Source organism: Vanessa atalanta, chromosome 3, assembly GCF_905147765.1.
Source record: "Vanessa atalanta chromosome 3, ilVanAtal1.2, whole genome shotgun sequence".
Taxonomy (NCBI): domain Eukaryota; kingdom Metazoa; phylum Arthropoda; class Insecta; order Lepidoptera; family Nymphalidae; genus Vanessa; species Vanessa atalanta.
In genome coordinates, this window is record NC_061873.1 from 4,719,285 (window position 1) to 4,746,287 (window position 27,003).

The 27,003-nt window shown below is 32.6% G+C and overlaps 3 protein-coding genes across 4 annotated transcripts; 2 read left to right on the forward strand and 1 right to left on the reverse strand.

The window, feature by feature from the left end:
- The first annotated feature begins 114 nt into the window (after positions 1-114).
- LOC125077100 (general transcription factor IIF subunit 2) lies at positions 115-1,976 on the forward strand. Its single transcript, XM_047688900.1, has 4 exons — positions 115-543; positions 656-867; positions 1,078-1,203; positions 1,673-1,976. The coding sequence occupies exons 1-4, from the start codon at positions 237-239 to the stop codon at positions 1,844-1,846; spliced, it is 819 nt and encodes a 272-aa protein (XP_047544856.1). The 5' UTR covers positions 115-236; the 3' UTR covers positions 1,847-1,976.
- Positions 1,977-2,034: 58 nt separating this feature from the next.
- LOC125077046 (tetraspanin-7-like) lies at positions 2,035-13,733 on the reverse strand. Of its 2 annotated transcripts, none has more exons than XM_047688834.1 (5): positions 13,616-13,733; positions 5,189-5,377; positions 3,558-3,719; positions 2,931-3,059; positions 2,035-2,420 (listed from the first exon to the last, which is right to left on the reverse strand). In XM_047688834.1, exons 2-5 carry the CDS (start codon positions 5,315-5,317, stop codon positions 2,265-2,267), a joined length of 576 nt encoding a protein of 191 aa, XP_047544790.1. In that variant the 5' UTR covers positions 5,318-5,377; positions 13,616-13,733; the 3' UTR covers positions 2,035-2,264. The 2 variants fall into 2 exon arrangements, with proteins under 2 accessions (XP_047544790.1, XP_047544789.1); XM_047688833.1 differs by lacking the exon at positions 13,616-13,733 and adding an exon at positions 5,705-5,850.
- Positions 6,538-26,872, forward strand: LOC125077045. Its single transcript, XM_047688832.1, has 6 exons — positions 6,538-6,651; positions 21,873-22,027; positions 22,837-23,062; positions 24,430-24,694; positions 25,619-25,815; positions 25,945-26,872. The coding sequence occupies exons 1-6, from the start codon at positions 6,564-6,566 to the stop codon at positions 26,214-26,216; spliced, it is 1,203 nt and encodes a 400-aa protein (XP_047544788.1). The 5' UTR covers positions 6,538-6,563; the 3' UTR covers positions 26,217-26,872.
- Positions 26,873-27,003: the final 131 nt, after the last annotated feature.

A 27,003-nucleotide genomic window follows, 5' to 3' on the forward strand; every position in this document is an offset into this window, starting at 1 on the left:
TTCAATACCAATGCCCTTGGAAATTTTTTTAGCTTCAAGTGGTAATGACCGATATCAATTTTACAATGTGACGTATGTCATATGTCATAATCATTTCATTTCATTCGATTTTGATTTGACAAAGTTAACTAGCACACCAAACAGGGGTTTAAGTATAAGCTTTGTTTTATTTGATATTGAGAATTAAAGAAGAATTTGAGAACTTAATATCAAACGGCTAAGAGTACATATTCCTAATGAGTAATCCAAATAGTGTGCCTCACCTCGATCGCGAGTTAGATTTATCAAACACAGGTCGTGGTGTCTGGCTTGTTAAAGTACCAAAATATATCGCTAACAAATGGGATAAGGCGCCGGGGGACATAGAAGTGGGAAAATTAAAGATATCACGTATTCCTGGACAAAAAGCGCAAGTTCAGCTGTCCTTATCTGAGGGAGTTTTATGTCTTAAAGATCCTGGAGAACAAACTATACCAAAGGAACATCGTCTTGACGTGTCCAATGTGACAAGACAATCCTTAGGGGTGTTCTCTCATGCAGTCCGTTAGTATATTATCGATACTAATTTAAAGTTTGGCATACAATTCTTATGTCTTTTATAAATTAATTCTAAGAATATAAGATATTTCACAATCAATATTTTTATGTATTTCAGCCTCTAATACTGATGCTGTTGTACCTGAGTCTGAGAAACTTTATATGGAAGGTAGAATAGTACAGAAATTAGAATGTAGGCCATATGCTGACTCTATTTACTATAAATTAAAATCAGAATCCATAAGGAAAGCTTCTATGCCACAAAGGCAAGTGCAACAATTAGAAAGAATAGTACAGAACTTTAAACCTATATCAGATCACAAACATAATGTAAGTAACAATTATTGCATTACAAATATAATAATCTTTATGTACAGTTCAGTGTTTTTATTATATAAATAGTTTTAATAATTATTATTGTTTCAATATTTATATTTATGTAACAGTGTTTATTATGTTCTATTCTAATAGCAAAAACTTTTAAGTCAAAATTAAATTACCTAGATAGATGAATACCAATATTGTTTATTTTCTTTATAGATTGAATATCAAGAGAAAAAGAAAGCAGAGGGTAAAAAGGCTCGTGATGATAAAGAGGCAGTTCTCAATGTTCTCTTTGCAGCATTTGAAAAACATCAGTATTATAACATTAAGGATCTCCAAAAGGTAACTTTTACATGTATACATATTAAAATAAAAATACACATTCAGCAAAATGTATGTGAATCTCCAAAGGAGAGATTAGTATAGGAAATATTCTAAGGTCATTTCAAATTTTAAAGCAAACAACTACCATGTCCAAAGAACATACAGCAGGCACAAATGTTATACAATAATAATGACTCATGAGTATATATGGGGATAGAGAAATGTTCAAAATAGTAGAGTTTTCTTTAGATCAACATGAATATAAAAAAATAGTACACATGTATGAAATAACATCTTTCTTACTTAAGTTGATTTTGACATAAATAAATTTTCATTATAATAAATAGGAATAAATATAAACACACATTCTATATTATTAAAATTATTGAAGGAAGAATGGAATTAACAATAAAAGAGTTTACGACAGCTGAGAGGTTGCATCATTATTAAATACAAAATAATATAGTATTTTATTTTTTAATTTCAGATTACGAGACAACCAATTGTGTATTTAAAAGAGATTTTGAAGGAAGTATGTAATTATAATTTGAAGAACCCACATAAAAATATGTGGGAATTGAAGCCAGAGTACAGACATTACAAACAGGAAGTTCCTGTAGAACAAAAGGAAGAAAAAAGTCAGAGTTCTGATAGTGACTGAATGACATTACACAAATAGACTTGTAGACATTTTGTCTATATACAAAGAATAATTAATATTAATAAGAAATAAATGTTAGGCAGTACATTTTGATGAAGACTGTTTTAAATAAAAACAATTTATAAATTCATAATGTTTTTTATTTTAGTAAACAGATATAATTTTTATAAGAAGAAAATTGAGTACAAGTTAATACATTTTGTTTTAAGAGGAGGTTAAAATTTAGGATCTTAGTAACATTTACTAATAAACATTGAGATTTCTTTATTTATTATATATCATATTAGTTATAATTTTTCCATAAAATATCTAATAATATCTAGAATATAATAGACGAATATCAAATAACTATTCAGTCAAAAGTACAGATCCGGGTCAACAATTTGTATCTTCTCGATATTTCCGTTATGTATGTGGGTCAATTGATGGCGTCATATTTCGATTTCTCGATGTATCTGGCGAGGGAACAAGACAACAGGGCCCCTACGAGTGGTAGCGTAGCAGTTCCAATTGCAACTCCAATGAGGATATTCATGTTGTTTGTTAGATATTCCGTAATGACTTCGTAGCATCCCTGAAAAATTAAGAATCATCAGCAAAATGAATAATTTTTTTCTTATCAACTTAATCTTTGTGAATCTGAGGTCGTTGCCGGACCAATGGATGCTATTGGTTTTATTTTCTATTGTTATTTTTCCAGTTTTTGCCTGTGGGTAAGAAATTAGCAATATTAAAATCTCGCGCTTTGCAAAGCCGTTGCTACTACGCTAGATTTCTCGACTCCTATATTTTATAAGAGAAAGAGAATTTATTCCATTTATTTTATTGTATAGGTCGGGCAAGTGGTCACTACCATGTCTCACTATCGATCATAGACATTAGTGCTGCAAGAAATATACATTCCTTACAATGCCAATACGCCACCGACCTTGAGCTAAAATGTTTTGTCCCTTGTGCCTACAGTTATACTGGAACACAGATATACTAAATATTTATTGTTGTTTGGTGGTAAAATATATGATGAGTGGGTGGTAACTACCCAGATACTGCTATACCATTTAAGATAACGCAATTTTTTTCTTACCCTTTGGTAAACATCGTTGTAATTTGCAGTAACGCAACGGTTCGTGTCAAGGCAGCATGAGATGGGTATCACTCGTTGAGGAGAGAGTCGCATCCAGTCCGTGTAGTTGGAGACACCACAGCAATGTAACTGTTAGACAATACTGATTATTCTTATATATTGCTGTTAACAATATGCCCACGTAATTCATAAACATAAATATTAATAAACATAATAAATTAATGTCTATGGGATTATTAGTAAAATATATAGTACTTAGAATCTAAGTCATATAACCTGCCTGTAAAGCGTTAATTTAAGAGTAAAAAAGAGCTATTAATACATAATAGAAATAAGATGCTTCGTGGTATAATAAAACAGTTACATAACCAATTTTTTAATAGTTTGTCTAGAAATCTGATCCGGTTTTTCAATTATCGAAAATTCATTTTTATTTATTGTTCATTGGTAATTTTTTAATCGTAGCAATTTTTATCCAATCATTCGTGTGCTTATAACTCTAACGGTTGTAACACGAACTGACCTTTTTATAGCAATTGTAAGCGCGCTGCCATTCGTAAGAATTAATATTTTTGTATTATAGTAAAATAAATTATTTATTATCAAAGAATTTATATGAATACTTGCCTTAGTTTGTGCGAAATCGAAATTGGCCTTGTTGGGGTCGTAAGTAGAAATTGTGTGTGAAAGTCCATCGTGTAAGCCCTTTGCAAAGGAGTCTCGGTAGCACACTACTGATGCTCCGACCCCCGCGTCCATCATGAAGATACACACTAAGAATCCCCCATACTGTTGGATAGATTTCATAATGTATTTTTTTATTCTAGACAGATAGAAAAAGGATTTTCTGTGTCTTTGATTTTTTATAATATTTGTTTGATTTTGGCGGTTTGATATGCCTGCATGGTTTTATTTCTAGGCAGCACAAACTAAATTAAATGATTACTATTTACTATTTCTATGTATTTTTTCTTTTTAGTTTGTGACTGCTTTGTGTTGTATAACAGTTGTTTGCATTGTCTAATTGATCTTAGTGGGGTTCTGGATTCCTTTTATAGTTATTGATGTAGTTAAGCATTTTTAGATAAATGAATTACCACTGACTACTAAATGAATCATAAGTGTGCTAGGAATATATCAAATTGTTAAAAAGTTGTAAACTTGTCTGCGTCTGTATCTTATTGTCTTTGATTAGTATCTATTATATTTGAAAGTGCACCGGTGAACGTTAAGTTCGAGTCGCCTATGCCAGCGAATTATGTTATAATCATCACGTATAAAGTAATCGCAGTAAGATAATATTGTGTTCATGTTATATCAAAAAATATTGTACCTACTTTGTTTGTATTTGAAAGAAGTTTTTTTTGGTATAAGTAGGCAGACGGGCAAAGGGCCATCTGATGGTCATCACTACCCATAGACATTGGTGACATGATTTTTTTATAATTTCCATAACCTAAGTAATGTGCTACCGACAATACAACGACAATATAACCTTTAAACTGTAAAAAAATTGCTGTTTGGTGATAAAATTGAAGGTGAATGTATCTAATGTATTTTATCGAGACGGGTTTAGACAAAACTCTACCACCGAGTGCAAAACATTTAGTCAGTTACGAGCACTAGCTTTATTAAAACAACGACGTTATTTTGACAAATTCTCACCGTGAACTAACGCACAGCCAGTCTTCGCGATATAAATAATGGGAGTGAAATTGGAATAATAATAAATGAACTGGCTACCTCTTAATAATCATGATCGCCTACAACCCATACAGTACGAACGACGAACTAACGTAAAACGTAACGAACAGTTTTCATCGTATGGCCGATTTACGTTATTACTTGAATTTGGATTTTAAAATTTGTAAAATTCATGAGTTACTTAAAAAACCAACTATTAGTACTGTTAACAAAACGGATTTTTTGCTGTGATTGTAATCGGGAATAGAATTATTATGGTTATTTGATACTTCATTATAATTTATGGTAATCCTTCATTTAATACTAATATACTTCAAATTACTTGTATGTTAAAAATAGAGATAATTAGGCTAAAGAGCGTGTGAAGTAAACAAGATGGTATCAAAAGCAACAGAAGGAAAAAAATACATTTTATGTATACATGAACAAATATTTTGATTCATCCATCCTTTGATTAAAGAAATGACATTATTTTATAGTTTCTTAACAAAATACCGATGTAATATTTCACTATTCATTTTCTTATTTTAAAGTATCTTTATGGTGACACTTACGATATAAAGTAATACCGGTTGGCCTTTGATGATACACGAGAAGGCGACTGAGCTGATGAGTACGATCAGTCCTGCGATGCCAATAATAACATGAGGAGCTGTTCCAGAAAAGTCAGAAGACAGTTCCATGTACTTGTACAGGTCGAACTCCGCCCATAGTCCCACAACTAGGATGAGAAGCCCCGTCAGCTATGAAAGTATAAGTGCACTCGTATTAGACTAATAATACAAAACAAGAAACAGGTGGTTTTAGAAAACAAAACAAAGCATTGATGATGTAATATATTGTGAAAGTATTAATTAACAACACGATCCTAAATAACTATCTGTTAAATTATCTGTTGTAACTAAAAGGCGGTGCTATATTTTCTCAACGTATTCGATTTTAATATAATCAACTTGTTTTAACAAAGTTTTTGCACTCAAAATCGCACATTAATTTTTAAATAATAATCTCGTTCGATTGAGATATATCTAATAAGTAGTTACTAGGAGCATATACAAACGAAAACTTACCCAAAAAAATATGTTAAAAACAAAAAGAAATGTTTTGAGGCAGGCAATAATAGCCACGTTTTTAAACTGGTTCCCCATTTTTCTTTTACATCGTCAAAAACTTATTATTTTCTCGAAGCATATGTTTAGGCGAGAGGCTTTGGGAAGTGAATGGAGTTATCAGATGATAACAGAGTGCGCGCGCTGGTGCAAAACGCATGCGTCAATAAATTGGCGTCTGTGCTTTGTTTGTAAATACATCGTTTCCATTAATAGGTCATGTATTTTTCTAATAAATTTCCAGAGTAAGCGCATTAAATATTCTGTATGATATATAACCTTTTGATAAAATAAAGATACGTAGTACCCGCTTATTTTGTATACCAAAGTTGATTTTTTGCTTAGCGTGTTGCGTTGTAGGTATATAATAATTTTACTAAAATGTTTATACAGAATATAAATAAATACCAGTACCATCTTATTTGAAGAAAAGTTACATATTTTTTTATATACTTATCTATCCCACAAATTATAATGACCATAAATAGTAACTAAGTGAAACTAGCTTTTACTTTTACTAATTTAGATACACTATTATTCCTTACGTCGCCTCTCGGCGTTAAAGCCTGTTAGTACATAGGTAGAGGGCAAAGCCATGCTCCGTATGTTAGGCCTTTCAGTATTTTATCGTTTTGTTAGTCGTTCAGAAGTCACATAGCTGCGCTGGCGCACGCTTGCTCGCCATCGGTAATCGCTCTATTCGGAATTAAATATATTTATATTTTTTTATTATAAAACATTGAGTGATTAAACGTTTCATCAATTGGTGTTGAATAAAAGTGATTAATCAAAAAACCGATCATCAATTTTATTAGACATAATGGCGTCTTCCGTGAATTTATTCGTAGTCGGAATTATATTGCAAATTACATTTGTGTCCCCGATTGCTGAAATTGAGGCGGATGATGGTGAGGTCAAACATTAATAATTAATTTAAAAAATTATCTGATGAATATAAAAAATAAAATTGTATATTTTCATACAAAATATTTGAAACAAATTATTCGCTTAATTTTTATATAATAATTAAATAATAAGTTCAAGTTTCTCACAAACAAAACATTTTTGTGTACACTTGGTTAAAAAAGTTGAATTAATTTTATGATTTTCAAGATGCACTTTTTGACCTATAATTTGGACTTCAGTAACCATACCAGTCCCCATAATTAGATAATTTTGTACTCTATTGAACACAGCTTTAAAACATTTACATAGGTAATGAGATCCATAAAACGATCTACACATAAAGACATCACTAAAATAATCGTTACAAAAATGACGTCTTAAACTAAAATTTTTAATTTTATTTTAATTAATATTATGAACAAATTATTATGAGAAAAAATTACAATGAATTATACCATAAATATTTATTCATTCAACCTACTAAATAATATATTTTATTATACAAGATTAATTTTATAATGCGATATTTTTTTTTAATATATGAATATTATAAAATGTAATATTGTTTTTTGACTTTTTGGAGTGACTGTTAAAACTTGATAATAAGTTTTGACCAGACAGTTGTTAAGTTTGCCCTCAAGTTAAACCAGGTCGCAAGATTGTCACGCTTTTATTTCGTTAGTTGCAGTGATTTACTTGTGTTTTTCAAATATTACTTCAAAGACTTCATGTTAAATGGTTTTTGCTCAGATTATGAAACAAAAAACAAATCACTTGGAATTAAAACATTAAAAAAATATTGTTTAAAAACTGAATAAAGAGCAATTGGTATTAAATTGAGTTTCTTTCAGGCAGATCAACTAGGAACCAAACTTAGGAATCGTTAGTCGGTCGTTTTACCGTTGAGATGTTGCGTGTAGATTTTCCTAGGTGTAATTTTATTGATGTCTCTACACAACTTTAAATTTATTTATTCAAAAATAAAATTATACAGAGGTATAATTAAATACAAATGTTAATAAATTTCGATGTAAGGTAATATTATGAAATATAAAAATGTCCAGATACATCAAAGGTACTTATATAGCTATATGTATTATATACATCAAAGGTAGTTTCAGTGTGATGCAGTTCTTGTTGCTTTCTAGATGTGATCAGATGCATAGATTTTAACGGAACTTATAATTAGTTGTCCCACGATCATCATTACATAATCGTCCAGTAACAATAGTCGTTTACTGCAAATTAGAGATTCACACTCTTCTCACATTGAACCTACTAACGGTTTACCTTCCCATGTAATCTTCGGTAACATATCACCCCTCTCGTTCCGGTTTTTATCCGCTAACAATTATACTACGCTTATGGGATACAATTTTGTCTAGCGTAACGTTCATAACTGTTATTATAGGGTTCAAATGTCTAAGAAACGTTAATCTAATTTTATCTATGTCTTTGATTATTGCTCAAAATTCGACATAATTCAAATGTCAGAAAGTGATATGAGGAGGCCCAGTGGTTAGAAGGCATGGTTCAAAACCTGGCAAGCACCACTGAATTTTCATGTGCTTAATTTTTGTTTATAATTCATCTCGTGCTCGGTGGTGAAGGAAAACATCGTGAGGAAACTTACATGTGTCTAAATTCAATGAAATTCTGCCACATGTATATCCACCACCCTACATTGGACCAGCGTGGTGGAATATACTCCAAACCTTCTCCTCAAAGGGAGAGGATGCCTTAGCCCAGCAGTGGGAAATTTACAGGGTATTATTGTATAATAATACTTAAGGAGCCTAATTGCATAAAAATAATTTTACGATCGCGTCAAATTTGTTTTATTTTTTTTTACAAAATAGCCTAGCTGGAATGTTCTCCCCCATAGTATGCTTTGACCGAATTAACCGTTCTTTATGAAACAAGCAGAATTATTTGGATTGTTCATACGTATCGCTTTATCTTTTGACTATTGTTCGTTTGACATGGTCTAAATAGTCGGGAAACGAATTAAGCCCGTTGATTATCACGATTGATGTTTTATCATTGAGTAGGATCTTATTGATTTCAATTGAGATTTTGGACAGCAAACACGATAGACCAATTTAGACCTATATCTCAGACATAAATGAAACATGTGGTGATACTCCCCGTCTTTAAGATGTTTTTATTTATATACAGTCGTGTGGCATATGTATAGATTTCAGAGATAAATAAATAGTAGTGTGTAATATTTTCCTAAATTTTTCAGCAATATATAAGTCTGATACAAAAACCTTAGACCGTAACCGTAGTTATATCCGTTATATCTTGTTACCACATTAGCATCTAGTCCCGATTATATATTAATCACTGTATAATAGGCCTATATACGTTACTGTCGCAATTTCATCTCTCTAAGTATGAAACAGAGAAATTTGTTTAAAATATTCGCATCGATTGAGAATTGCATGAAGGCCCTCAACCTCTATCAAGTTATCAAATACAGTTCGCCAGGTCGTTCTTGATAGATCACCCGTGAACATGTCAGCGCAAAAACTGTTCGTCGTTGGAATAAGATTAACCTACAATAGGTCAACGCTGAGATGATTGATAACGTCTTTTTACTATACACAAGCTTACGGGACAGTGTATATTTATTTACATAACCTTAAAGCGAGTGGAGTTGATAGTGTTTTATTAAAATTTTAATTTTAGCGTTCCTATCACATAATTTATTCTATACATACTTTTACATACTTTTTACGGGCATTCTAAGCAGGAGGTTCATAAGATTTTTAACAACACTACAAATTTGATTACAATATTGACATTGCATATGACAATGTAAATAAATACATACTAGACTACTTAGCTTATATTAATAAGCTCAGATAATGTTAACTGTCAACGTTTTTTTTTTCTAAACATGTTGAACTACTTATTTTCACGGTCCTAAAGATATCGACGATCACGACGACGATTGAACAAACAATTATCAAGTGTCACAGTAAGCACTCGAATAAAAAAACGTTTCACTTTGCTGGTCTTATAGTGTATTTGACCTGTTTTTTTTGTTTAATGTTTTTATGGTTATAAGTAACTGGTCATAGTGTACATGTCATTACGTCAGTGGAGCAATTCGCGGTTGGCATTATGCATGCGCTAACGGTGATACGGCGAGGGTCAGTACAAACTTGCTTTTGCTGCTATTATAATATTTTGCGTCTCCACCGCAACATAGCGCACCAGACACGGTTCATTAAATAACCAAATATTCAGAATTTTGATTACGGCGCTGAGAACAATTTATTAAATACGACAAATACAGTTATAAAGGCGGCCTACTTATTTTTCAGTGTACCTGTTCTATTAAGCGGCAATAGTCATCCCGTCTTACGATCTTACTATTATGTAAGGAATATAACAATTAGTAAAAAGTAGTCAAATTGTGTGTGTCTAAATCACAAAAATTAGTGTTACTAATACAGATCTTAAACTTATAATAATTATGTCTTATCAACGGACACCTCTAACAGATCGCAGATGTATTGTAAGCTGAGTGCGCTAGGTTAAGACTTATAGTCACGAAGTTGTACTAATGCTGCAATTAATATGTATTGTTGTCAGTTATGTCTTAATAACAATAATTACCACTGTGAGGGTGTAGATCGCATTAACACATCTTCTGGCGACATCGTATCGTAGATATTAAGATAAATCCATAGACAATGTATTATTTTTATAAAAATAAATAAATGGGCTTGCTTTTAAAATGTTTCGATATCCATACATCCTAAACATCTTATATCCTATATATCTACCCTATGTTAGGAAAACCTCACACATAATTGGCCGGTTGTCAAATGATATATTATATGTCGTACATCGTGATCTAAGGATACCTCTACTATAATTAATTACACCAATCTCGTGCCAAATATTTAAATTATACACTCAATTCGAAGAAATGGATCATGTGTGAAATTTTGCTTTCACTAAACGCGTTTGACTAGTTATTTTAATAAGTTGATAATTATATTGGGCGTGGCCTAGGACAACATATTAGATGTTTGATCTCCTGACAAGCTAGCGATGCACGGTCATATTATGGTGCGTCATAAAGAGCGAACAAACTGGATATGTTTTTGCTACTTAGAAAGTCAAAGTACTTTTTTGTGTTAACATGCATGTGTTGGTGTCTCACTAAGAAATTAAATTAAATAGTTTCCATGAACACTACAACAAAATTAATTAAATGCTTTGTTTAGTAGTGTTTTTTTTTAAATGAATAACCTACTTAAATTGGGAAATCGAGTATTATATAGATAATAGAAAATAATTTTATTTTATTTATTTACTAACTTAGTGTTTGTAATTTTTCAACACAAAAACGCACGACAACAGCTTTAACAAAAATATTTTTAGTTTTGTGTAAAAAAAAAAGGAGTTTACGTAAAAGTTAACGATACGCATAATACCATACCATGTCAATATTGTCAACAATGTGAGCTGTACCTACGCGTTCTTACAATGTTTTTGTTGCTTATGTAAATAGCGTTTTACCTTAAATAGATAAGTATGCAGCATGTGTAACGCAATGTGGTATGCAGTAGATGTGGGTCGGCGGGTGGGACTCGGGTCCTGATCATCTGCGGGTCGCTGACCGGACCTCCTTAACTGCAGCCATTTAGGTCACAACTGCTTATAAACATTGTTTATCTATTGTCTTTTCTTAGCAATACCTACCAATAAAAGCGTTTGTTGGCATATCGATACACGATTTGTAACGGCTCTTTAACCTTATTTGAATTTGTTCATTTTCCATTATAGTTCCAACCCACGCTAAATTACATTCAAAAGTTGTTGATCCTAATCATTTTTCTGGTTCTAATCAAGCCAAAAGCGTGATGTAAATTTTACGAAACTATAAAAGGATACTTTTATGTATTTAAATTCTAAAAACAGAATTTAATAATAAGGTTTTAACATTCAACGTGGGTTACAGACTAACGGAGCTTTAAAATGTAGGTACTCTACATTCTATAAAATAATCCTGTGAAATGTTTAATACTTTTTTATTTATAAAATATTATTAAAAGTCACTTGGCAGCTGGCAAATGTTAGTATTACTACTTTCCTGTTCCCGCCGTGACCATCAATCTATTAGAAAATTTGAATTTAATTTAAATAATATGCAAAACGAAAATTATTTGTACCTACATTTTTTTGACTGTTGGTCAATTACGTTTTATTTTTACATTTCAAGGCGACACGACATATTAGATTTACACATTAATATTCGATTTAAACGAAAATATTACAAACAGATTAATCACACATGGAATGAAACCACAAATATCTACATAAAACTATCAAAATATTTGGGCATAAAAGTGTAGGGCAAGTGCTACCTCGCGAAGTAATTTCCGAATGACATATACCTACCTACTTGACTTAAACTCATTACGTCGTGCCTAAATAATAATAGATACTATTTACTAGACGTGGTAGCTTCTACTAGTGACCGTATTGTCTGATCGGCAAAATCACGTTATTTAATTCAGACTGACGATAATTAAGCCAATAACATTGTTATTCCGTCAGAATGCACTTCGAATCTAAGTCGTGAAATTTTGAAAACCGACTTACGGTGATACGCTATTTTCATGCGTGTATCCTTTAAATGTTATAATCACGACGCAAACTTACAGAATAGCGCTACACATAAGCATTTGCTTGTTGTCATCACACATTGTTTTTTTTAAGATTTTTATTTTGTTTAGTGTGTCGGGTGAACCAACCCTCCACAAAAATTACCAATTGTTAAAGTTTCCCACATAGTTCTCAACAATCGAGCTTGGAAATAAACGGTACAACGATCGCTTTTACTACCATCAATACTAGTAATTATTTCCGCAATCTTAGGACCCGACGAGACCAAAATAGAATCGTTTTCTGGAATAGTGATTGGAACTCATATCATGATGTTCTTCTTGAATAAGAAGTAATTTCCTATCGAAAAACATTAACAGTACACGCAATCATAAATAGACCCACTGTCATTACTTCCTTGCCATGTAGACGTAAATTGACGGGAACTAGTAATAAATCCAGTAATCCAAAATAAAATATATGAGGGTTAAACATGATTAAAAATAAAAGTTAATTTAAAAAAATAGTTAGCTAAGTCTTCAATTTAATTATAAAAAAGCAACAAGCACAAATATTATATGTAAATATTATATGTATATTATATATATGTGTTCCGACTTGAAAGGAGACTGAGACAATGTAAATACAGGCACAAGAGACATAACATCTTAGTTCCCAAGGTTGGTGGCGCATTGGTGTTGTAAGGAATGGTTAATATTTGTTGCGCACCAATATTTATGGGTCATGGTGATGGTGACGTAATTGGTCAGCCCAGGTAGTCCATCTGCACGTCCGTACACCTTATATATATGTATATACATATAAATAGGTCTCATGCTTCCTTAATATTAAATTGTATTACGTTCGATACTGTTCGGTTTAGTCGTGATGATGTAAAAGATCGACAGAGTTACTTTCGTATTTATAATGATAGCATAGATAAACGGCAACAAATTATTCGTGATCACTTCTCAATCATTATAATGTTGCTCTTTGTTTTCACACTTTTTATATCAACTTCGTTCTTACAATCAGATTATAAAATACTCAGTACAAATTGTAAATAAAAACTCTCAAAACCAGCAACATCACAACTTTTCGGGGTTATTGGTGCTCCCGAGTGGTGGAACATTTGATACGATTTTTCTATGAACTATTATGCTATCCATAGTCTAATTAGAAGTTAACGATACAATTAGATGTCAAACATAAAAAAAATATAATGAATATACATACTATATTGCTTTGTCACCGGCATCCATGGGAGTGCGGCAGAAGGGCTGCACTTGCAATTCCAATATAAGTATTTAACTAACTGTTTTAATAAAAACTTACGGCGTCTAGGTTGCTGTCCAATATTGTTCAATAATAGGTCAATGAACTCAGTGTCTTCCTTAACCTCCAAAAAAATGTGTATGATGCTGGGGCCGCTTAACAACGTGTCCGATTTGAGTTGATATTAAAGCATTTTTTTATATCTACCTTCAACTTTATTCAAGCATTGTTATAGATTATATTTTATTAGCTCTTAGTATAATGTGAAAAAGCAGGTGCGATTCCTGGTGCACCGGCGGCGCGACCGTCAGCATCAAGAGTGCATGCAATATTTTAGCTTAAGATAGAACTGCTCAAAATATAGTAATAGTAGGATGACCTATATTTTCAATGTGAAGAAATAAAAGAATTACCTAAAAGTAGACAAAATCAAAATCGAAAATGTATTGCTCTACATCATCGAATAGATATATGCATAGCATATATATTCCTAATGGAGTTAGTGAATCGAATTACAATAAGTAATTGCTCTATAAAAATGAATCTACCGCACCGTGATTCCATTTAAAGCGTCACAAATTTATTTAAGTACTTGTAAGTAAAATGCCGCCACAGAATCTTTCGTGTTTGTCATGTTGTGACCGAGACGTTCAGATAACAGATATCTAACAATAAGTCTGTTTTGTTCTGCCCGGCGCCGACAGTGGGTCAATTTTTAATTGAATGCGGCAAAAACGGTGATTATACACGCACGGCCAACTGAACAATGAGATTTGGATTTACATCGTTTCTCTGCGTTTTTAAAGTGTCTAAATTGAAATAAAGATTCACATATCGAGGTAAATTTTATGCACTACTTTAGTTTCTCAACAGTTCGCATGTGATATGTGTGACGGTCGTTATTTCAAGTTTTTGTGTTAGTAATTTTCAGAATAACGTTTTAAGTAATATCACGCGATCGAGGAATGAAGACACGTTTACATAGATGTTTAATTTAAAATATATATTTTATAAATAGAACGTTTCAATTGAAATATTGAGTGATATTATTATTTATTAATTATATATATATTAGTTCGAATTTTTATTTTTATTCTCAAAAACAACATATACCAACATTCAATAATCTGTGAATACTTGTCTAAATTTCATTTAACACTCGTTTCAATTCACAGTTTTATCTCGCCCCCATTCTCTCTTCAGTATAGTTTACACAAAGCCGTACCCGTAATATCAGTATGAAATGAAGATTGTGAAAGTATAGTAAATTATTAAATTTGGTATAACTATCATAATTTTTTAAATATTTTGACGTTACGATTTTAAACGTATCGCAACGAAATAATAAGAACAACTAAGTAGCTATTTTTGCCACTTTACTCATTAAACTATTCTTCTCATAAGTCCGGTTATTTATTTATGGTATTCAGTTTTCAGGCTACATTCGTGACCTTTTTTAACGATTGGTTCAATAAGTTTCGGAACTAGATAACATTATACATACATATATTAATAATATGTATTGTTAATATTTATTACCAATAATAACACAAATAATATAATGTATTATTATATAAAACATGCCGGTAATAACTATGTATAATAATGATGAGTCAAATGGAAGTCACTACGCATGAAGCTTTCATTGTTTGAATAAGTATAGCCGTTTCGCGCCACTCGCTTTGCACAATTGAAACCGCTCAGTCAACACAAATTATTTATTAATTAAACAAACCCCCTTATATTCACATATATAATGAAAGGATTTTATTATCATGACCGAAAAAAACATATGTTTAAATAGAAACTCTAAATTTAAGATCAGCTCAACAAGTTATATATTTTAATACTTCTTTAAGGGAAAAGTTTTATCAACTCGTTAAAACATATATTAAAACTAGATAAATAATTACTATTATTTCTGACCAAAATAGGCAACCTAGAAATAAACACTCGAAGCGATCAATTTTGTAGACCGATAAAATATGAATGTTATAATGTATGTTAGTTAAACTTATGTGACCGGAGGCGTCATAAGTTAACGTATAAAATTACCGTCACAACTCGTGACATGCTTAAATACTTAACCGAATATTGTCTCTAAAAGTAATTTGTATGTGAATAATGTGTACCTTCAAAGGAGAGAAGGTCGGTTACACGCTCTAGTCAACGTACTGTTATAATGTACCCGAAATATCCGCACATTACTCTACTTATTTAAATGTTAAAAACTTAACAACAAATTCTACTTTCTGGTTAATACAGTCATAAAATAATATATTGACAACAAGGCAACGAAATTTTTTTTTGTGTAATTAATGAAGATTAAAAACATACGTACGGCCTACATTTTTTGCAACTATATATTCTATGCTGACAAAATAATTATATCTCTATCGTTATATGCTATAAAAAAACAAGATTGGAAAGATTACTTGTATTATCTTCAAAATACTAGAATAAACTATTTAAATTCTTGTTGTTACGATGAATTACAATTATATTAGCAAACGCAAAAATATTCGAACCTTTACAATAAAAATATGTAGTTCGAAAATTTTAACAAATAAACATTAAAATTCAATAGTGCTTGCCCAGGTTTAATTACAATCACTATATCTGTTAACATAGAAATTGGTTTATTTGCATTGCATATGATAGGTTGACGAATATAAGTAATTTCTCGGTAGTAAAAAACAATAAGTATTGGTTAATTATTTTTAAGTATATGTTCAACTGGTTAAATTAGGGATCATAATACAATTTTGTAAGGCACTACAAATGAATATTTTATTCTAACGTATATTTTTTATGTCTGGTAAGGGAACTTTTATAGAAAAATAGCAACTTAACCGTTAACCCTGAGGAAATCCCCTTTCCACTTTACTACATTAGTTAATTCATTTTTCGTTCGTAGAATAGAAACTTAAACACAAACTCAAATTCCACTCAAAAAAAAAATGTTTCATCATTTATGTCAACGTTTTAATTATTTTTATTTAAGCCGCAGTTAGGATGAGGAGAAAGACGTAATACAGTTACTCATTAAGTTGCTTGAAAAAAAAGCGATGTTACACGTAACCCACAAAATAACTTTTTTTTTATAAAAAACCGCGACGATATGCGTTGTAAAATATACTATAACTAGCTGTTACCCGCGGCTTTGCCCGCATAGAATATAAATATATTTACAAATTAACTTCAAAAATTACGTTAATGTAAGACCTCTTTATATACCACATTGGTGTGTATTTTAGCCCTTAGGGTATAATATTCAGAAACGCTTAAATACGTATCTACTCATTTTTAATCAGTAGCCCAAAAATAAAGTTTCATGCTGCTAACTTCAAAAATGACGGACTTCCAGACTAACCTGTATACGAAATATCAACCTCTATTTCTCCTCTTAAGCGTAAAATATTCAGAAACGCTTAAATACGTATCTACTCATTTTTAATCAGTAGCCCAAAAATAAAATATCATGCATCTAACTTCAAAATGACGGACTTCCAGGCTATCCTGTATACGAAATGTCAACCTCTATTTCTCCCTTTAGGCGTAAAATATCCAAAAGCGCTTAAATGCGAATCAACTCATTTTTTATCGGTAGCCTTAAAATAAAGTTTCCTACTTCTAACTTCAAAAATGACGGTCTTCCATACTCAACTATATAAAAAAAGACAACTCTTATTAAACCCCTTATAGGTTGAATATGCAGAAATGCTTAAATACGTATCTACTCACTTTTAACCAGTATCCCAAAAATAAAGTTTCATATTTTTAATTGAAAAAATGACGGACTTTCATAAAAAATTTACATCCCTTATTTCAGCCCCTCGGAGGTAGAATATTAAGAAACGTTTAAATATGTATTTACTCATTTTTAATCAGTAACACAAAAATAAAATTTAATCCTTCAAACTAAAAAAATGACGGACTTCCAGACTAATCTATATAAGAAATGTCAACCCCTATTAAACCCATTAGAGGTAGAATATCGAGAAACCCTTTAATAAGTATTTAATCATTTTAATCAGTATCCCAAAAATAAACATTCATGTTTTAACTTAAAAAATGACGGACTTCCATAAAAACTTGCAACCCTTATTTCACCGCCTTTGTGGTAGAATATCAAAACACGCTTAAATTCGTATTTACTAATTTTTAATTAGTATCCCAAATATAAAGTTTCATGCTTTTAACTTAAAAAAACTCCCATAAAAAATTTCAACACTTATTTCACCGCCTTAGTGGTAGATTATCTAGAAACGCTTAAATACATATCTAGTCATTTTTAATCAGTATCAAAAAAATAAAGTTTCGTGTTTCTAACTTAAAAAATTACGGACTATCATACATACTTTCATCCCTTGTTTCACCCCCTTAGGAGTGGAATATGCAGAAACGCTTAAATATTTATGTACTCGTTTTTAATAAGTATCCTATAAATAAAGTATTATGTTTCCAACTTAAAAAATGACGGACTTCCATACAAAAGTTCAACCCCTTTTTTTTTTTTTTTTTCTCGCTGGAAAAACGCGTTACGCGCTTCCCCCACGTGATGGAAGGTGGGGGGGTGTGTGGGACTCCCCGGAGCCCTGAACGCCGAGTGCGCCCAGGTACGCCGGGTTTACCCACTAAAAAACCAGCGGTACCCTCTCCGTCTTTCGGCGGGCGCCACGGGGTCGCTTGCGCATGCTACCGTGACGTCCTGACGGTCGGCCCGCCTATGCGGGCCTCCTCCAACACCTAGAGGGGGTTCTCGGGGTACTGAGACCCCCCCTAGTCCCTGCGACGCCTATTGAGGCGGGGGGAGAAGGTGCGCGTAGCGCTTCTTCCTCCTTCCCGGTCGTCTTCGGAGGAGTCTGCAGCGGCATCCTCTTCCCGCTCCCGCTCCGCGGCTTCCTTCTACGACATCACGTTTTCGCAGAAGGAGCGCATCTCCGACCAACACGTCTCGCTACCGAGCATTTCGTTGACGATGCTCGGCAGCGAGAGGTCTCCGCCCATAGTCGCCGCAAGGGTGTGCCTCTGGGGCCCCCACGCAGCACACTCACTCAGGGTGTGGTGCGCCGTGTCGACTGGCGCACCACACTCGTGGCAGGAGGGTGACACCTCCCGCCGCGCTATCCCGTGCAGGTACTTACCGAAGCAACCGTGCCCGGTAAGTACCTGCGTCATCCTGAAGGTGAGTGTGCCCTTCTTCCTCTCGACCCAGCGACTCAAGTGGGGCCGGATCGCCTCCACCGTCGCCAGGCCCGCCGTGGGTGATCCCAGATCCTCCTGCCATCGGGCGATCAGGGCTCGCTGGGCTAGAGCTCCGCCGACCCTGGACGGTCGCCGCGGTTCCTCGCCTCGTCCCGGAACCGGTACACTTCCGCGAGCACCTCCGCCTGGAGCTCCCAGGGCGGATCGCCCGCGAGAAGTGTCGCCGCAGCCCACGACACCGTACGGTTGTTAGTTTATAAGTGTACAGCCTAAAATATAAGTTTTATGCTTCTAGTCTAAAAATGACAATACTTTCAACAACTTACAACCTTTCATCCCCCTTTTCAACCCTTTACAGCATTTTTTCCAATTAAAACGCCTATGTCCTTTTCATGCACATAGACTATTTGTTACAAATTTCATTTAAATCGGTCCAGTAGTTTTGGCGTAAAAGCGAGACAGACAGACAGAGTTACTTTCGCATTTATAATATTATATAGTATGGAAGTATGGATAGTATGGATTATTAGAAACAAAATACTATCCTTAATCCAAACAATACTATAAAGAAAACTATGACACCTAATTATAATTAATTTTATCTACATCCAAACTAAAATAAGTGTTAATAATTGTGAAATTATTAGAACCAAAATATTATCCTTAAAACAAAATTAAATAGTATTTAAAAAGTATTACTATACACTACGACATTATATCGCAAAAACAAATAACGCTGCATACAAACGCTCAGAAGGGAGCCGACCGCGCGTCGATTTCGACCAAATTTGATTACCATAAAAACTGTTCTAGTGAGTTAATCTTAAAAGATAGACATATACTGTCGCAGACATTTTTTTAGATCATTTCAAGAGGAATAATTCTTTCATACATATATTTTTGATATATTCAACCGTTTTCGCAGCGCACGCAACGGAAGCCCTCAAGAATGAATAATTTTCCCCGCTTTTTTCACTTTTTCCATATTTTTTGTCGCTCCTAATAATTGCAGCGTGATGTTATATAGCCTAAAGCCTTCCTCGATAAATGGTCTATTCAACACAAAAAGAATTTTTCAATTCGAACCAGTAATTCCTGAGATTAGCGCGTTCAAACAAACAAACAAACAAACTCTTCAGCTTTATAATATTAGTATAGATGTGTTCTATTCGTTTTAATAAAGAAAGTGTTGCCGTGTTGAAGTTAATATTTTAGCTCTGAAATTAATAACAATAATTTAAATATTTTCTATTCGGTTTATTACGAAAGATTTAAATGTTTCAAATTCTGTTCAAAGTTAATAAATTTAAAGACATACAAACATGATTTTCTGAAAATTTATAAATTAGCTTACCATACTTTAGGATATATCTTCCATATATACGTTAAAGTTAAGTGAAGTAACGCCGATTAAAGTGAAAGTTTATTAGTTTGAACTTTAACCGTTCACTGATGTTTGAGATCACTAAATAACTTGCTCCCCGAAATTAATATACACTAATATTGTAAATGCGAGAGTATCTCAGACCGTTACCTCTTTACGCTTAAACAGCTGAACCGATTTAGATGAAATTTTACATGAATGAAAAATTCACCCCTCGAGGGGTTAAAATGGTTATTTAAAAGAGTAATTATGCGAGTTTCTTGCCGTTTCTTCTCGGTGGAGACTACTTTCCGAAACCACCATTTCGGTTGAAATAATGACAATTCAAAAATGTTTAACTGAAAAGTTTAGTTTAATAAAATAATTTTGGTTTTGCTTTGCACAGATAACTCCCATAAGAATAACCACCGTGGTCGAAATCGGTGAGGAGGACTACATCATCTTTGTAGTAAATTAAAGTTTCATAGTTTATTTTCATGCTGTATATTAATAATTAACTTTGGAGTAGGTATTTGCATTTCACGAACTAGTGATTTAATACAGTACTGTGTGAATAAAACATCAATATAGCATATCAATTTTCATTGTTTTCGGGCACTTCCTCTCGTGCGAGGCCGCGTCCGGTTTCCTTTTATAGTCAAATGTTAATGAGATCACAATTTCATTTTAAAGCCTCTGGACATTATTACGTAATGACATTTATATTTTTTTAATAAAAAACGCACATAAGTACGTAAATGTTGTAAGTTAAATTTTAATAAGTATTATAAATTTTTACTAAGATATTTTCCTTAATTGTTGAAGACTCGTAAATAAAAAAAATAAGTCCCCACGCTCTGCATCGTTCTACATAGATAAATTTCTCATTACAGCCATTGCTTTTATTATGTATCTAACGATCTAGTATAGATCACAATCCGAATAGAGGGCTTCTATTGCGAAGACGCCCCGGGCTTACTTCGATACGCAGTGCTCTCATTTTCTCTTACTTAAATATTTCAATGCATAATAAATAGTACAAGTAGCTGATTTATAGTAGGGTGTTGATTCAGTTCACCGCATTTATTGTATTATATATTATATGGTTGTAGGTACAATTTCGATATTTATTCATTTGTTTTTTGATACTTATTATTTTTCAATGAAATTCACAAATCATATTACATTTCTATGAAAAACATTAATAAAATTTTATCTTAAATATATTTAAGAATAAATTCAATAAAAAAAATAACATCTGCACTATAATTACTTTCGCTTTTGGTATATACTTATATATTAGTAGACAGGTATTTATTTCTCTGGGCTAATTATATCTGTTTCTAGTTTATAATAAATGAGATCGAGGTATCTCGTTACATTGGTCATATTACCTGGTTATTGAGGAATAGCCGAGCGATCGAGTCATTGGGTTAATGGTACATGCGGATTGTTGCATCGAAGCATCCAACCGCGTCTCGGGGGCTCAGGAAACCAATTACAGAAATTGACTTAGATATTAAAGCACTAACAGCATAACGGCGCTAGCAAAGCAGACGACAAGAATTTTCACTTAAGTAAAAACGGTAGATGCTTTTATTTTAGAATAAATGTTAGTAACAATTCTACATAATTTTCTTTAAGAGTTATTTTTTCTACAGACTCGTAGGCATAATGTTCTAACAACTACAAGTAGTCTTACTTAACTGAACCATTAAATGTCGTAATATTATATTTCATTTACAGAAGTGCTGCACTTGATAGGCGAGCCAGATTTCCGTGATGTTCGATTGCGATGGGAGTACGGAAAGACTGATGAGGAGGATCCCAAGAAGATTTTGGCTTTCCAAATACATTACTGCGAACTGCAAGCCTGGGGACAATATAGATGCAGAACTAAGGTAATTCTTTTAAAACGAAAACATAATATAAATATTAACTGAACTTGAAATGAATTATGTTTTTGAGAAATGTAATACTTCATAATTTTCATTTTGTGATACGATTTCGTTTCCAAGATTTGTGTAGGTACATATATAGCTAGGTACTAAAATATTTCGTACTTTAATTAAAGGGTGTTACTAGTTGTTTCATATTTATGTACAATGTACATATATCTGAATTAAAACCCCGGTTTGCTCTGGTAACTGCTGACACCACTGTCGTCGAACGGAGGATAATGGCTTGACGTGCGCGCCACAGCGTGACCGTGACGTGCGACCTACCTTTTCGTCAAAGCCCATGCCTATGCTAAAATAAATAACAAAACTAACTGAAAACATTTTTTTTTCATTCTGGTACCTGTAATTGCAGTATGACATTAAATAAATTACAACAGGAAAATAAATGTCAAAGTTAAGCCATAAGGTAATAAAAATAGTTTAAAAAAAAGTACTATCATACGTTTATTATAAGTTTATGTTTACAGACGTTTGCAAAAAAAATTATAATCAAAAATATAAATTAATTTTAGAATCCATGTGATAACAGCTCTCGAAAATCTCGCTGATATACTGTTTTAAATTGAGCAGTGTAAATAGACACAGCCATCGGTAAACTAACCGCAAGAGGTTCTAATTTGATAAACGTATTTAGTCCTAATAACTTAGATACAAAATTGAACCGTACTTCAAACCCAAGAATGTAATAAGTATTACTAGCTAACTAAATAGTATTATGTAAAAATATAATATAATTTCTGAACAAACAGGTTGTCGATAATTTTGAAGATGAAAGATCTGCAAGGATGACGTTAGAAACAACAACAAGTAAGGTACCCGTCGGAAAGCGTGGTCGAACATACACGACATACATTACAGGATTACGAATGGCTACCACATATTCGTTTGAAGTTCGACCAGTGAGAAGAGATGCTAGGGATCTCGCAGATCCACACTCTATTGGATCGAAGATTATAATTGTACCGACCAAGGGATGTAAGTGAGACATAATTATTATTTATTATATAATCCAAATGATTATGTTACTTAAAAGTTCACCAACACGAAAAATAACCTTTTTTTTTGTACCGGTTAGATTTACATAGTTTTAATACTGGTAGGACTTTATGTAAATCGGTCTGGGTGTGATTTAGGTATTTTGTAACTTATTTTACCGCAGTGCAGAATTACTTTCTATTGCTATGTTTCGATCTAAGGCCCGGATAATAGCGTCTAGCATCTTCGATCCCTGGTTAGTGGAGCATTGATAGCGTAACAAATAGCTCTAATACGATCCTTTGTGATCCATTTGACTTCTTGACTTTTAACTTTCGGCATGACTTTGCCAAAGGCGGCATGCAGGGCATATAATAAATATATCGTATAACATAAATTATATATAATTACGTATATAATGCCTGTGTGTTGAATTTTGATTCGATTTTCATTTTAATAAAACTATTGTTGGCAAGTTGTGCTATGTTCTCATAGAAGACGTGTCAATGAAATAGTTGAATGTGTTTTAGGTTAAATTACTTAGCTTTACAATTTTGCTACTTTTTACAATTAGTAAGAAGTAGCAAAATTGTCTATGTCTAAATTCGATTGTGTTTTATTAGATTACAAGCCAGAATACTTTGTTACAGAGTAGGGAACTATGTTAGGGGTTTCTGTAGTGTATGTATATAAATAGTAACTGAAAAACACTAAGAACTCGATAGTTGTGCTTAGACAATGTGACGTAATAGGTAAGTAATAATTAAGACTTCTTTTGTTTGCCCTTACAAAGAAAAGCTTTTAAAAATGGGTTTACTAAATGCCATTAAAAAACGTAAAATCTTTATGAATTTATATTAGTACCGTATTATAATGAGAATAGAGAAAACGAAATTTCTATATTTACTTATAAAAATATTGATACGAGTTATATATTAGAAAAAAAAATCTCATTTGATATAAAATGATTGCGGTATTGGATTAAAAAGTGGGGCAGTGTAGTTTCTCTTCGATAATCTTTAGGCAGTACGAACAGTAGGCAAGGTAAATTCGATTTATGATCAGAATATAAATGCAATTTCTAAATAAAGTTAATTTATTTATTTTGATTGCAAATGCTTGGATGGATTATATGGTGTTAATTGCAAATACAATCTTGCAATTGGTTTATAGTTGAAACTAATTTATTAAGTCATTTGAAAAGTGATTACAGCAATAATTATGGAATAGGAATAATATAACTTCTCACTGATATTTTAATAATGTTCATAGTGCAACTTATTATAGAATTTATATTATATGAAACTCAGGTACCTACAATGTATATATTATGAAATAGTCGTTTTGTATTTGTGACATTATTTTAGTCTCAGCACGAGCTACACAATGCCTGCCCCACGCGAGCGAAGTCGAAGTATCAACAGGACCATACTTCGGTGGCCGCATTGCCGTGGAAGCGGCAGATGGGGGCCCAGAACGATGTTCTCTTCAAGGAAATCCCAATAGTGCCCAGGACGCCTACATACTACGAATTCTTCACGAAGAATGTGGTTCCGAGGTCAATGATACTACTGTCGCCACTTACGTGATCGTTCAAGAAAACCTACCAATACTCACCCACAGTACCCGCCGGTAAGTGAAATGATTAAAGTAAAAAGCGTGCAATACTTTTCACTTTCAACAATAGAACATTGATGATTATTGGTCAAGACCTTACGGTTTAACAGTCATGTATGTGTATTAAATGATAATAATTTAGTATTCTTAATAAAGAAAATTATGGTATTAACAAAGGAATACCTTTTATAGATGAATAGAGAAAGTCAGTCATGAGTTAAGTAAAGTAATACCGTGTAATTAAGCGAAACAAAAAATACAAACATATAGGTAACATGGATTCAATATTAGAATACACACTTTAAACATAGTATTATGTTAAAAAATATATAGTATGGGGCACTTTCGGTCGTAATTAGACATCAAACTATTTTTAAGTATTAAAAACTGATTCGTTGACTTGGTTCGCTTATGCGGCGGCATGTCTGGAGTTCTCTGGTTCGAATCCCGTGTTGGGCAATAAAAAGAAGTAGTCTAAAGTCAGGAAGTTTGCCGAGTTACACTACCGTACTTCGGAAAACACGTTTTTATTTTCCGGTCTTGTAGCCAGTTCCATATACAGTACGTACAGTACGTACGTACGTACGTACGTCTCCTTCGCAGGTGGCTACTCTTTGAGACTGGCTGTTGTTACAAAAATTTGGTCAGGAGATCATTATTTAAGTATAGCTTGGGAATTTAAAAAAAAAAACAAGACATATTAGCGGCTAACTATTACAAAGTACTACAGACAAATTATCACTCACATGTAATGTAACAATCTAAGATTCGAGCATTCGCCTGCAGTCGAGTAGGTTGTTTTTATACTGTAATGCTTGATTCTTCTCTCTGACTGATGGAATGTTATATAATATGTTTCATTATATTATAATTTCAACCGTTTCGTATCGTAACTTATTTTAATACTTATGCAAGATTTCAACGGTAATTTTTTTTCAGGTTTTTAGTTTTATGTACTTACAAACCGGAGACATTGACGGTGCGAGCTGGTATTAACTTACCAAAGGCGAATCCTGGAGATGTTTTGGTGGAAACAAAACCTCACGGTGTGGTGGAGCCGTACGATGAGCAGGAATTAAATGATAATAGCTTGCAACCGGCTCGGCTTGAGGCTACAAAGGAGGAATCGCAACAAAGTTAGTTTTCTTTTTTATAAATTGTCTTATAAAGTTCCACAAAGTATTAAAAGATTATTTAAGATTTTTTACTAATTTTATAATTATTTATAAAAGATATATATTAAGTTATGTTGGTATTTGTCATAGGTATGTTTGGAGAGATCACTTTAGTAATGTTCCTGGTGGTAGCTGCATTTGGTGGTGTGGCTTTCTTGATCTGGAAGATGGTGCCTCAAGACGATAAAGGGAACAGTGACAATGTGTCTATTTCCACGGTGTCTTCTCTTTCGCGTACAGGAATATTCCGTAGGGGCAATATAGATAGATTTAATAGAAGTTCTATTTATTCAATAACACTATCGGAAAAGGATGAAACTGTTAAAAAACCTAGTGATGGCGATGATACTTCGGAGGCATAATCTATAAAAAATCGTCACGATTGCTATTTTGGCTGTTTACATTTAATACTTTTGCCTGATATAAGCCAAAACAACATAAAAATTTTTGCAGCATACTGTGGCGTGCCTTGTCTTTTGGTACAAATTTAATACTTAATTTTCGGTCACAAGCAAACATTGTGTTACATAGTTAGAATATTTTTTGGTCCACAGATCGAATTGGACATTGTAGGGACTTGGTTGATAAAATAACTTTAACGGCAGATTATGCATGGCGGTCGAAAATAATATAATTCCGACATTTATAATATCTATATAAAAATATTTTACTTGATTACTATTTTAACAAAAAATTATAACTGGACAACATTAAAAAAATAAAATTAAAATAATAATGCTGCACCAGTCAGTGTTGCCAGGATTCATAATCTGGTTGTTGCTTGTTTGTTTAAATCTGGAGGCTCTAGATACAACTGTACATTAGAGCAACTATTTACAATGTGGTCGATTTTCATTATATAATTTTGAAGGGTAACTAAAAAAATCACAAAGCTATAGTGAAAGAATAGAATAGGATTTGGGGGACATTATATCGTCTTTGGATAAATTGTGCGTATTCGTTTAACTAGTTAAGTTAGCATTATATAAGTAAAAAATAATAGACTGTATTATTTAAGTTGCACAAAATGTGATTATTAAGTAGGATATTTTTTTTTAAGATCAGTTCTAAGACGATCTTGTAAATATTTTAAAAACAGAAACTCTATATCAAATTAGCGGATGTTATACATCTGGCCAGTATTAAGAC